The sequence below is a fragment of the Blennius ocellaris genome, assembly GCF_963422515.1.
Source record: "Blennius ocellaris genome assembly, contig: SCAFFOLD_173, whole genome shotgun sequence".
NCBI lineage: Eukaryota > Metazoa > Chordata > Actinopteri > Blenniiformes > Blenniidae > Blennius > Blennius ocellaris.
Window position 1 is genome coordinate 5001 of NW_027661953.1, and position 12500 is coordinate 17500.

The 12500-nt window shown below is 53.2% G+C and overlaps 1 protein-coding gene across 1 annotated transcript in view; it reads right to left on the minus strand.

The window, feature by feature from the left end:
- The window catches only part of LOC308148531 (regulator of G-protein signaling 3-like), a 12220-nt gene extending 2071 nt beyond the window's left edge, over nt 1–10149 (minus strand). Inside the window, 14 exon segments of the mRNA XM_080521996.1 lie at nt 630–868; nt 2016–2358; nt 2749–2897; nt 2975–3100; nt 3445–3529; nt 4835–5065; nt 5149–5164; nt 5166–5188; nt 5451–5492; nt 5494–5700; nt 5776–5872; nt 6134–6239; nt 6317–6398; nt 9955–10149. Of these exon segments, the coding sequence (XP_080378122.1) occupies nt 630–868; nt 2016–2358; nt 2749–2897; nt 2975–3100; nt 3445–3529; nt 4835–5065; nt 5149–5164; nt 5166–5188; nt 5451–5492; nt 5494–5700; nt 5776–5872; nt 6134–6239; nt 6317–6398; nt 9955–10008 (1800 nt within the window). The 5' untranslated portion in view covers nt 10009–10149.
- Between the last annotated feature and the right edge of the window lie 2351 nt (nt 10150–12500).

Here is a 12500-nt window from a genome sequence, read left to right on the forward strand (position 1 = left end):
GGTCTATGGTGGTCTGTACTGGTCTATGGTGGTCTGTGGTGGTCTATGGTGGTCTGTACTGGTCTGTGTTGGTCTATGGTGGTCTGTACTGGTCTATGGTGGTCTGTACTGGTCTGTGTTGGTCTATGGTGGTCTGTACTGGTCTATGGTGGTATGCACTGGTCTATGGTGGTCTGTACTGGTCTATAGTGGTATGCACTGGTCTATGGTGGTCTGTACTGGTCTATGGTGGTCTGTGGTGGTCTATGGTGGTCTGTACTGGTCTGTGTTGGTCTATGGTGGTCTGTACTGGTCTATGGTGGTATGCACTGGTCTATGGTGGTCTGTACTGGTCTATGGTGGTCTGTACTGGTCTGTGTTGGTCTGTACTGGTCTATGGTGGTCTGTACTGGTCTGTGTTGGTCTGTACTGGTCTATGGTGGTATGCACTGGTCTATGGTGGTCTGTGCTGGTCTATGGTGGTATGCACTGGTCTATGGTGGTCTGTACTGGTCTATAGTGGTATGCACTGGTCTATGGTGGTCTGTACTGGTCTATGGTGGTCTATGGTGGTCTGTACTGGTCTGTGGTGGTCTGTGGTGGTCTATGGTGGTCTGTACTGGTCTGTGGTGGTCTATGGTGGTCTGTACCTTGGTGCCGTTGAGCAGCAGTAGCATGTGGTTCAGGGTCCCCCCCTCTCTGGTCAGCTGTTTCCTTAGAATGTGGACTGATGGAGGCCGGGGGGCATGGCCTGGTGACCAGGGGGCGTGGCCTGGCTCCAGGTCAAAGGTCGCAGGCCGGGTGAGGCGGTGGATGGTGCTGTCGGAGTAGAACCGGGGCGAGCGAGGCTCCTGCAGCAGGGAGCCGTCGGAGAGCGAGCGGCGCAGGACTGAGAGAGACGCCGTTAGTCTGGGGGGGTCTAGGGAGGTCTGGGGGGGTTCTGGGGAGGTCTAGGGGGCTCTGGGGGGTTCTGGGGGGGTTCTGGGGAGGTCTAGGGAGGTCTGGGGGGTTCTGGGGGAGTTCTAGGGAGGTCTAGGGGGGTTCTGGGGGGTTCTGGGGAGGTCTAGGGGGGTTCTGGGGGAGTTCTAGGGAGGTCTAGGGAGGTCTAGGGGGGTTCTGGGGGAGTTCTAGGGAGGTTTAGGGAGGTTCTGGGGGAGCTCTAGGGAGGTTTAGGGAGGTCTAGGGGGTTCTGGGGAGGTCTAGGGGGGTTCTGGGGGGTTTCTGGGGGAGTTCTAGGGAGGTCTAGGGAGGTCTAGGGGGGGTTCTGGGGGAGTTCTAGGGAGGTCTAGGGAGGTCTAGGGGGTTCTGGGGGAGTTCTGGGGGGGTTTCTGGGGGGTTCTGGGGGAGTTCTAGGGGGGTTCTGGGGGAGTTCTAGGGAGGTCTAGGGGGGTTCTGGGGGGTTCTGGGGAGGTCTAGGGGGGTTCTGGGGGAGTTCTAGGGAGGTCTAGGGGGGTTCTGGGGGAGTTCTAGGAAGGTTTAGGGAGGTTCTGGGGAGCTCTAGGGAGGTTTAGGGAGGTCTAGGGGGTTCTGGGGAGGTCTAGGGGGGTTCTGGGGGGTTCTGGGGGAGTTCTAGGGAGGCCTAGGGAGGTCTAGGGGGGTTCTAGGGAGGTCTAGGGAGGTCTAGGGGGGTTCTGGGGGAGTTCTAGGAAGGTTTAGGGAGGTTCTGGGGGAGCTCTAGGGAGGTTTAGGGAGGTCTAGGGGGTTCTGGGGAGGTCTAGGGGGGTTCTGGGGGGTTCTGGGGGAGTTCTAGGGAGGCCTAGGGAGGTCTAGGGGGGTTCTAGGGAGGTCTAGGGGGTTCTGGGGGAGTTCTAGGGGGTTCTGGGGGAGTTCTAGGGAGGCTAGGGGGGTTCTGGGGGGTTCTGGGGGAGTTCTAGGGAGGTCTAGGGGGTTCTGGGGGGGTTCTGGGGGAGTTCTAGGGAGTTCTAGGGAGGTCTAGGGGGGTTCTGGGGGAGTTCTAGGGAGGTCTAGGGAGGTTCTGGGGGGTTCTGGGGAGGTCAGAGAGTCTGAGGGGTTGTGGGGGGGTCTAGTAGACTGACCTGCTGGTCTGGTGCTGGGCTCTTCGTCACTCTCCTCATCCTTCAGGTGAAAGTGGGTGGAGCCTAGCAGGAGGCCACGCCCCCTCATCCTTCCTGGAACCTCTGACGTCTCGGAGGCGCTCTCCCCCTCCCCCTGCTGCCGCTCCTCCTCCTCCTCCTCCTCCTCCTCCCTCTCCTTCCACACTGGACTCCTCGGGGAGGAGGAGGTGGGGGGAGGAGAAAAGAAGAGGGGGGTAGAGGGGGAGGTGGGGGGGAGGGAGGGAGGGGAGGCCGGTCTGATGGGGGAGTACAGAGAGGGAGGAGCATAGAGGAGGTCCGACTGGCCAGAGGGGGGGTCAGAGAGCTGTGGGGGGGGGGGGGGGGGGGGGGGTGTTAGTGCGGCTCCGTTTCCACGACAACGATTCAACTGAAAACGCATCATTTGTGTTTTCATTCAGAAAAGTTTCATGTTTCCACGGTGATGAGAACCGACCAGACCACCGGTGTTCTGGAATAACTGGCCCCCCTGTTAACTGGTGTCCCTCCCCCCGTTTAACCTCATTAACTTTAACGTTTAAAGGATCGTAGCGTTTGTTTATTTGTTTGTTTGTTTGAGCTGAGCTCTAATGCAGATTCACTCACAACCACATGAGGACGGTTAGCTGTAAGATGACTCCGCCCACTCCGCCGCCGTACTATATTGTAATGCAAAACAACCCAGGCTGACAAGAGTAGAGCAGAGTAGAGTAGTTACCATGGTAACCAGCTGAAGCTTGATGTTGTCATGGAGACAGAGACGCACTCGGACCTTCTGCTGGAAGCTGGACGCCTCCAGGCTGAGGAGACAGCGCCACCCGCTGGCGGAGCTGTGCAGGAGGTAGAGCTGGAGCGGCTCAGACGACACTGGACACAACACAAACTTGTTAAACAACAACAACAACAACAACAACAACAGCAGCAGCAGCAGCAGCAGCAGTCACCTTCTCGGAGCTGCAGGCTGTTCAGGTACAGAGGACTCTGCAGGACGTTACAACGTCCACTTTCCTCCTGTCTGGTCAGCAGCAGCAGGTCGGTGTAGATCAACACCGTCACCTGGAACACCGTTACAAGGCGTTACAAAGCGTTACAAGGCGTTATGCGCGTTAACAAGGTGCTACTCGGCGTTATGCGGCGTTACACCGCGTTACAAGGCGTTACACCGTGTTACAAAGGCGTTACGAGGTGTTACAAGGCGTTACAAGGCGTTACACCGTGTTACAAGGCGTTACGAGGTGTTACAAGGCGTTACACCGTGTACAAGGCGTTACACTCCGTGTTACAAAGGCGTTACGAGGGGTTACAAGGCGTTACGAGGTGTTACAAGGCGTTACACCGTGTTACAAGGCGTTACACCGTGTTACAAGGCGTTACGAGGTGTTACAAGGCGTTACGAGGTGTTACAAGGCGTTACCTTGGGCAGGCATCAGGTCAGGTTGATGTAAAATCATTTCCTCACACATCAGCAAGGTTCTATCAGGGCTGCACAGATCCAGAGGCTGTCAACAACAACAACAACAACAACCAGGTCAACAACCACAACAACAACAACAACCAGGTCAACAACCACAACAACATCAACCAGGTCAACAACAACAACAACAACCAGGTCAACAACAACAACAACCAGGTCAACAATCACAACAACCAGGTCAACAACCACAACAACCAGGTCAACAACCCACAACAACAACAACCAGGTCAACAACAACAACAACAACAACCAGGTCAACAATCACAACAAACAACAACCAGGTCAACAATCACAACCACAACAACAACAACAAGGTCAACAACAACAACAACAACCAGGTCAACAACAACAACAAACAACAAAAACAACAACCAGGTCAATAATAACAACCACCACCAGGTCAACAACAACAACAACCACCACCAGGTCAACAATAACAACCACCACCAGGTCAACAACAACAACAACCACCACCAGGTCAACAACAACAACCAGGTCAACAACAACAACAACAACAACCAGGTCAACAATCACAACAACAACAACCAGGTCAACAATCACAACCACAACAACAACAACAAGGTCAACAACAACAACAACAACCAGGTCAACAACAACAACAACAACAAAAACCAACAACCAGGTCAATAATAACAACCACCACCAGGTCAACAACAACAACAACCACCACCAGGTCAACAATAACAACCACCACCAGGTCAACAACAACAACAACCACCACCAGGTCAACAACAACAACCACCACCACCAGGTCAACAACAACAACAACCACCACCAGGTCAACAACAACAACCACCACCAGGTCAACAACAACAACAACCACAACCAGGTCAACAACAACAACCACCACCACCAGGTCAACAACAACAACCACCACCACCAGGTCAACAACAACAACCACCACCACCAGGTCAACAACAACAACAACCACCACCAGGTCAACAACAACAACCACCACCAGGTCAACAACAACAACAACCACAACCAGGTCAACAACAACAACCACCACCACCAGGTCAACAACAACAACCACCACCACCAGGTCAACAATGACAAAAACGTTCAGGCGCCAGCAGCAGAGGCCCCCCCGGGGTCTTGGGGCAGCGGTCAGTCCCGGCGTCTCCCCAGTCGGATGGTTGCAGGTTCGATTCCCAACTCTGCCGTCTCCACCTGCCGTCATGCTGAAGTGTCCTTAGAACCTGCTGGTTCTGATGGTGTGTTGGACCTGGTTCTGATGGTTCTGATGGTGTGTTGGACCTGACCCAGCTCATGAGAGTTGGGTCAGGTTGCCGTGGCAACAGGCCTGAACCTGGACGAAGACGGGGAAGATGAGCGTTTTGGGCGCCAGCGCGGCGAAGCCCCCGGACCCGAACCCGGATCCGGACCTGAACCCGGACCCGGGCCGGTGCGACTGGACCAGGGTGCAGTTCTGGTAGTTGTTCAGGTGACCCGGCGGGGCGGAGGGACCAGGTCGGAGGGAGGGTGGAGGTCCGGGTGGGGGGGTTCTGCCCCCTGCTGGGGTGGGTCTGGTACAGGCCGCCTGCAGAACCACAACAGAACCTTCAGAACCGCCGGACGCTTCGGGGGCGGAGTCAAGAACCTCAAAGGTCGGAGCAGACAAACCGATGGTTCCAGTCCCGTCCTGGTAGACCGGATGCAGCAGCTGAAACAGAACCAGAACCAGTAACCGGGTCAGACCGCCATCAGGACCGGGGCCACGACCCAGATCCAGTCCAGTATCTGGAACTGGTTCTGAGGTTCCGTTTAAATGACAACGTTCTGAATCAGTACCTGTAGGCCCCGCCCCTTTTCCTCACCTGTCCTCCTGGACCGACAGGTGAGTAATGTTGGCCCCGCCCCTTTTCCTCACCTGTCAGTCCAGGAGGACAGGTGAGTACCTGTAGGCCCCGCCCCCTTTTCCTCACCTGTCCTCCTGGCCCGACAGGTGAGAGGATGATGTAATTGTCCTCCGTTGGACGAGGTGACCCGTGTTCCCTTCAAAGTGGCCGTTTGAGCAGCAAACTCCTCCCCCTGCTCCTCTGGCTCCTCCCCCTTCTGGTCTCCCCACAGAGAACCCAGAACCCCCAGGCCAGACCAGGCCGCCGCCCCCCCTGCACCTCGCCGGCGGCCATGTTTGCTGTGAGGAGGGTGAGCCAGCAGCTTCCTGCTCGTTCCCTGGGAAACACAAGGAGCTAAGTGTTAGCATGATGCTAGCAGGGTGGCGTGAAGCCGGACGACGAGGCGAGTTACCGGGTGTCCTCTGGGGGGGCGGAGCCAAGACTCGCCGTGGGACCTGGCCTCAGGTGGTCCTCGCCACACCGCCAGGACGATCTGAGAAGGACAGCTCCTGACGGACGGACGAGACGCTCGTGAAAACTCCGCTAACGAGGCCAAATACGGGAAGGGGCGTGGCCAACGCCGGTGAGGGGCGGGGCTACAGACATGGTATAGAGCCGGTGGGCTGGGTTAAACAGGAAAAGGGGCGGAGCTACTCGAGGAGTAAACAATAGTGACATGACACCGTGTTTCCATGACGTTTCAAGTGAACACGCTTTGTTTTTGCATTTATTGTTTCCATGGCAACAGCAGAAGGATGTGGTTCGGTCACCTGATGGCGTGGGCGAGGTCCGCACACTTCCAGGTCTCCACAGGAACCCCGTTGAGCTGCAGGACGGCGTCTCCCTGGCGAAGTCCAGACTGATGAGCCGGACCGCCTACAACCACAGACAGCCAATCAGGTGAGGGGCGGCGCTCACCTGGACGCCCCCCCCACCTCCCCCCCCCGTCTTACCGGCGTCCACGGCCTGCACCCTCACCGGGCCGTCGCAGCAGATGGTGAAGCCGTAGCCGTCGTTCCCTCGGACCACGCCCACCTGTGGAGCGCCGGCACAGCGTGAGTGGGCGGAGCCTCTGCAGTCGCTCACCTGCGTCGTCGCTCATCCAACGAACGGAGACGGCGGGGTCGACGGGTCGCTTCCAAACGCGTCCATAAGAGAACCCTCACATGAGCTTCCTGCCACAGCCAGCGGGGGGCAGCCAATCACAACCCTGAGAGAAACAAGTGAGATGGCGCCAGAAGGGCGGAGCTCCTCCTGCAGGGGGCGCCAGAAGGGCGGAGCTCCTCCTGCAGGAGGCGCCAGAGGGGCGGAGCTCCTCGTGCAGGGGGCGCCAGAGGGGCGGAGCTCCTCGTGCAGGGGGCGCCAGAGGGGCGGAGCTCCTCGTGCAGGAGGCGTTGGAGGACGAGGTCACACGTAAAGACAAGCTCTGCTTTAACGTGGAATCGTCTTCGCGGGAGCCGAACCGCCAACTGGAGACGGTGGAGTCGCTGGGAACACTCGGCGGCTGTCGCCATGGAAACGGGAAAGGCCGCTGCTCCAGGGGGCGCCGTGTCTCGTCTCCCGGCTGTCGCCATGGAAATGAGAAAGGCCGCTGCTCCAGGGGGCGCCGTGTCTCGTCTCCCGGCTGTCGCCATGACTCAGCAAACAGCCGCCGGGCGACTGAAAGGTCAGCCGGTCCTCAGTGGCTCCTACCCCTGGTTCAACCATAACTACCGCTGGTTCAACCATAACTACCGCTGGTTCAACCATAACTACCCCTGGTTCAACCATAACTACCCGTGGTTCAACCATAACTACCCCTGGTTCAACCATAACTACCGCTGGTTCAACCATAACTACCGCTGGATCAACCATAACTACCCCTGGTTCAACCATAACTACCCGTGGTTCAACCATAACTACCCCTGGTTCAACCATAACTACCCGTGGTTCAACCATAACTACCGCTGGTTCAACCATAACTACCCCTGGTTCAACCATAACTACCGCTGGTTCAACCATAACTACCGCTGGATCAACCATAACTACCCCTGGTTCAACCATAACTACCGCTGGTTCAACCATAACTACCCCTGGTTCAACCATAACTACCCCTGGTTCAACCATAACTACCCGTGGTTCAACCATAACTACCGCTGGTTCAACCATAACTACCCCTGGTTCAACCATAACTACCCCTGGTTCAACCATAACTACCCGTGGTTCAACCATAACTACCGCTGGTTCAACCATAACTACCCCTGGTTCAACCATAACTACCGCTGGTTCAACCATAACTACCCCTGGTTCAACCATAACTACCGCTGGTTCAACCATAACTACCCCTGGTTCAACCATAACTACCCCTGGTTCAACCATAACTACCCGTGGTTCAACCATAACTACCGCTGGTTCAACCATAACTACCCCTGGTTCAACCATAACTACCCCTGGTTCAACCATAACTACCCCTGGTTCAACCATAACTACCGCTGGTTCAACCATAACTACCCCTGGTTCAACCATAACTACCCCTGGTTTAACCATAACTACCGCTGGTTCAACCATAACTACCCGTGGTTCAACCATAACTACCGCTGGTTCAACCATAACTACCCCTGGTTCAACCATAACTACCGCTGGTTCAACCATAACTACCCCTGGTTCAACCATAACTTCCGCTGGTTCAACCATAACTACCCCTGGTTCAACCATAACTACCGCTGGTTCAACCATAACTACCCCTGGTTCAACCATAACTACCCGTGGTTCAACCATAACTACCGCTGGTTCAACCATAACTACCGCTGGTTCAACCATAACTACCCCTGGTTCAACCATAACTACCGCTGGTTCAACCATAACTACCCCTGGTTCAACCATAACTACCGCTGGTTCAACCATAACTACCCCTGGTTCAACCATAACTTCCGCTGGTTCAACCATAACTACCGCTGGTTCAACCATAACTACCGCTGGTTCAACCATAACTACCCCTGGTTCAACCATAACTACCGCTGGTTCAACCATAACTACCGCTGGTTCAACCATAACTACCCCTGGTTCAACCATAACTACCCGTGGTTCAACCATAACTACCGCTGGTTCAACCATAACTACCCCTGGTTCAACCATAACTACCGCTGGTTCAACCATAACTACCCCTGGTTCAACCATAACTACCGCTGGTTCAACCATAACTACCCCTGGTTCAACCATAACTACCCCTGGTTTAACCATAACTACCGCTGGTTCAACCATAACTACCCGTGGTTCAACCATAACTACCGCTGGTTCAACCATAACTACCCCTGGTTCAACCATAACTACCGCTGGTTCAACCATAACTACCCCTGGTTCAACCATAACTTCCGCTGGTTCAACCATAACTACCCCTGGTTCAACCATAACTACCGCTGGTTCAACCATAACTACCGCTGGTTCAACCATAACTACCCATGGTTCAACCATAACTACCGCTGGTTCAACCATAACTACCGCTGGTTCAACCATAACTACCCGTGGTTCAACCATAACTACCGCTGGTTCAACCATAACTACCCCTGGTTCAACCATAACTACCGCTGGTTCAACCATAACTACCCCTGGTTCAACCATAACTACCGCTGGTTCAACCATAACTACCCCTGGTTCAACCATAACTACCGCTGGTTCAACCATAACTACCGCTGGTTCAACCATAACTACCCCTGGTTCAACCATAACTACCCCTGGTTCAACCATAACTACCGATGGTTCAACCATAACTACCGCTGGTTCAACCATAACTACCGCTGGTTCAACCATAACTACCGCTGGTTCAAACATAGCTACCGCTGGTTCAACCATAGCTACCGCTGGTTCAAACATAACTACCCCTGGTTCAACCATAACTACCGCTGGTTCAACCATAACTACCCCTGGTTCAACCATAACTACCCCTGGTTCAACCATAACTACCGCTGGTTCAACCATAACTACCCCTGGTTCAAACATAACTACCCCTGGTTCAACCATAACTACCGCTGGTTCAACCATAACTACCCCTGGTTCAACCATAACTACCGCTGGTTCAACCATAACTACCCCTGGTTCAACCATAACTTCCGCTGGTTCAACCATAACTACCGCTGGTTCAACCATAACTACCCCTGGTTCAACCATAACTACCGCTGGTTCAACCATAACTACCCGTGGTTCAACCATAACTACCGCTGGTTCAACCATAACTACCCCTGGTTTAACCATAACTACCGCTGGTTCAACCATAACTACCGCTGGTTCAACCATAACTACCCCTGGTTCAAGCATAACTACCGCTGGTTCAACCATAACTACCCCTGGTTTAACCATAACTACCCCTGGTTCAACCATAACTACCCCTGGTTCAACCATAACTACCCCTGGTTCAAGCATAACTACCGCTGGTTTAACCATAACTACCCCTCTGACCAGTTACTTCAACTAACCTTAACCCACACACACACACACACACACACACACACACACACACACACACACACACACACACACACACACACACACACTCGGAGCACGGTCGCCATGGAAACAGCAGAGCCGGACCGGGTCCGGACCGGGTGGTGGTTCTGACCTGGGGCAGGTTCTGGCCGATACAGACTCGACACAGGCGGTGGAGGGTGTGCATGGCAGCCTGCTGGGTCCCCGGTTCAAACCCTGCTGGTCAGCTGGTCCATCTGGTCCCACTGCAGACCTGGACCTGCACCAGGCCCACAAATCCTGGACCAGGTCCCGGGCACGCGCGTCTGAAGTCGAACCAGAACCAGAGGAATCCCGATCCCAAGAAAGAAGGTCCGGGTCCTTGAGGACTGGAGGACTGGAGGAGGACTGGAGGACTGGAGGAGGACTGAAGGAGGACTGGAGGAGGACTGGAGGAGGACTGGAGGACTGGAGGACTGGAGGAGGACTGGAGGACTGGAGGAGGACTGAAGGAGGACTGGAGGAGGACTGGAGGAGGACTGGAGGAGGACTGGAGGAGGACTGGAGGACTGGAGGACTGGAGGACTGGAGGACTGGAGGACTGGAGGACTGGAGGACTGGAGGACTGGAGGAAGACTGGAGGAGGACTGGAGGACTGGAGGACTGAAGGACTGGAGGACTGGAGGACTGGAGGAAGACTGGAGGAGGACTGGAGGACTGGAGGACTGGAGGACTGGAGGACTGGAGGAAGACTGGAGGAGGACTGGAGGACTGGAGGACTGGAGGAGGACTGGAGGAGGACTGGAGGACTGGAGGATTGTGGGAACCAGCAGAGAGAAGAATAGCAGGAAACTCTCTCTCACACACACACACACACACACACACACACACACACACACACACACACACACACACACACACACACACACACACACACACACACACACACACACACACACACACACACACAAAAACACAGGAAGTGTGGCTGTGATAAGACACACACTTCCTGAACACACACACACTAGTGACCAGGTATGACCATAAGCCAGCCCTTGATCGGAGGCCGAGAGTTACCAGGGTACGAGTACATAATCGAGTACTGTACTCGAGTACAGTACTCGAGTATTTCCAGCAGGTTTGGTGAATCAGCTTGATGGATGTTTTTGACCAATCAGACGATCTGAAGGCGAGAAGCTTCCCTCCGAACGTGACGATACACCAGAACAGACCTCCAACCGGTCTCGCCTGTTTACACTGAGTTACACTGTGTTAAACCTGTTTACACTGAGTTACACTGGGTTAAACCTGTTTACACTGAGTTAAACTGGGTTAAACCTGTTTACACTGAGTTACACTGGGCTAAACCTGTTTACACTGAGTTACACTGTGTTAAACCTGTTTACACTGAGTTACACTGGGCTAAACCTGTTTACACTGAGTTACACTGGGTTAAACCTGTTTACACTGAGTTAAACTGGGTTAAACCTGTTTACACTGAGTTACACTGGGTTAAACCTGTTTACACTGAGTTACACTGTGTTAAACCTGTTTACACTGAGTTAAACTGGGCTAAACCTGTTTACACTGAGTTAAACTGGGTTAAACCTGTTTACACTGAGTTACACTGGGCTAAACCTGTTTACACTGAGTTACACTGGGCTAAACCTGTTTACACTGAGTTACACTGGGCTAAACCTGTTTACACTGAGTTACACTGGGTTAAACCTGTTTACACTGGTTTACACTGGGTTAAACCTGTTTACACTGAGTTAAACTGGGTTAAACCTGTTTACACTGAGTTACACTGGGTTAAACCTGTTTACACTGAGTTACACTGGGTTAAACCTGTTTACACTGAGTTACACTGGGCTAAACCTGTTTACACTGAGTTACACTGGGTTAAACCTGTTTACACTGGTTTACACTGGGTTAAACCTGTTTACACTGAGTTAAACTGGGTTAAACCTGTTTACACTGAGTTAAACTGGGTTAAACCTGTTTACACTGGTTTACACTGGGTTAAACCTGTTTACACTGGTTTACACTGGGCTAAACCTGTTTACACTGGTTTACACTGGGCTAAACCTGTTTACACTGAGTTAAACTGGGTTAAACCTGTTTACACTGAGTTAAACTGGGTTAAACCTGTTTACACTGAGTTACACTGGGCTAAACCTGTTTACACTGAGTTACACTGGGTTAAACCTGTTTACACTGAGTTACACTGGGTTAAACCTGTTTACACTGGTTTACACTGGGTTAAACCTGTTTACACTGAGTTAAACTGGGTTAAACCTGTTTACACTGAGTTAAACTGGGTTAAACCTGTTTACACTGGTTTACACTGGGTTAAACCTGTTTACACTGGTTTACACTGGGCTAAACCTGTTTACACTGGTTTACACTGGGCTAAACCTGTTTACACTGAGTTAAACTGGGTTAAACCTGTTTACACTGAGTTAAACTGGGTTAAACCTGTTTACACTGGTTTACACTGGGCTAAACCTGTTTACACTGAGTTACACTGGGTTAAACCTGTTTACACTGGTTTACACTGGGCTAAACCTGTTTACACTGAGTTAAACTGGGTTAAACCTGTTTACACTGAGTTAAACTGGGTTAAACCTGTTTACACTGAGTTACACTGTGTTAAACCTGTTTACACTGAGTTAAACTGGGTTAAACCTGTTTACACTG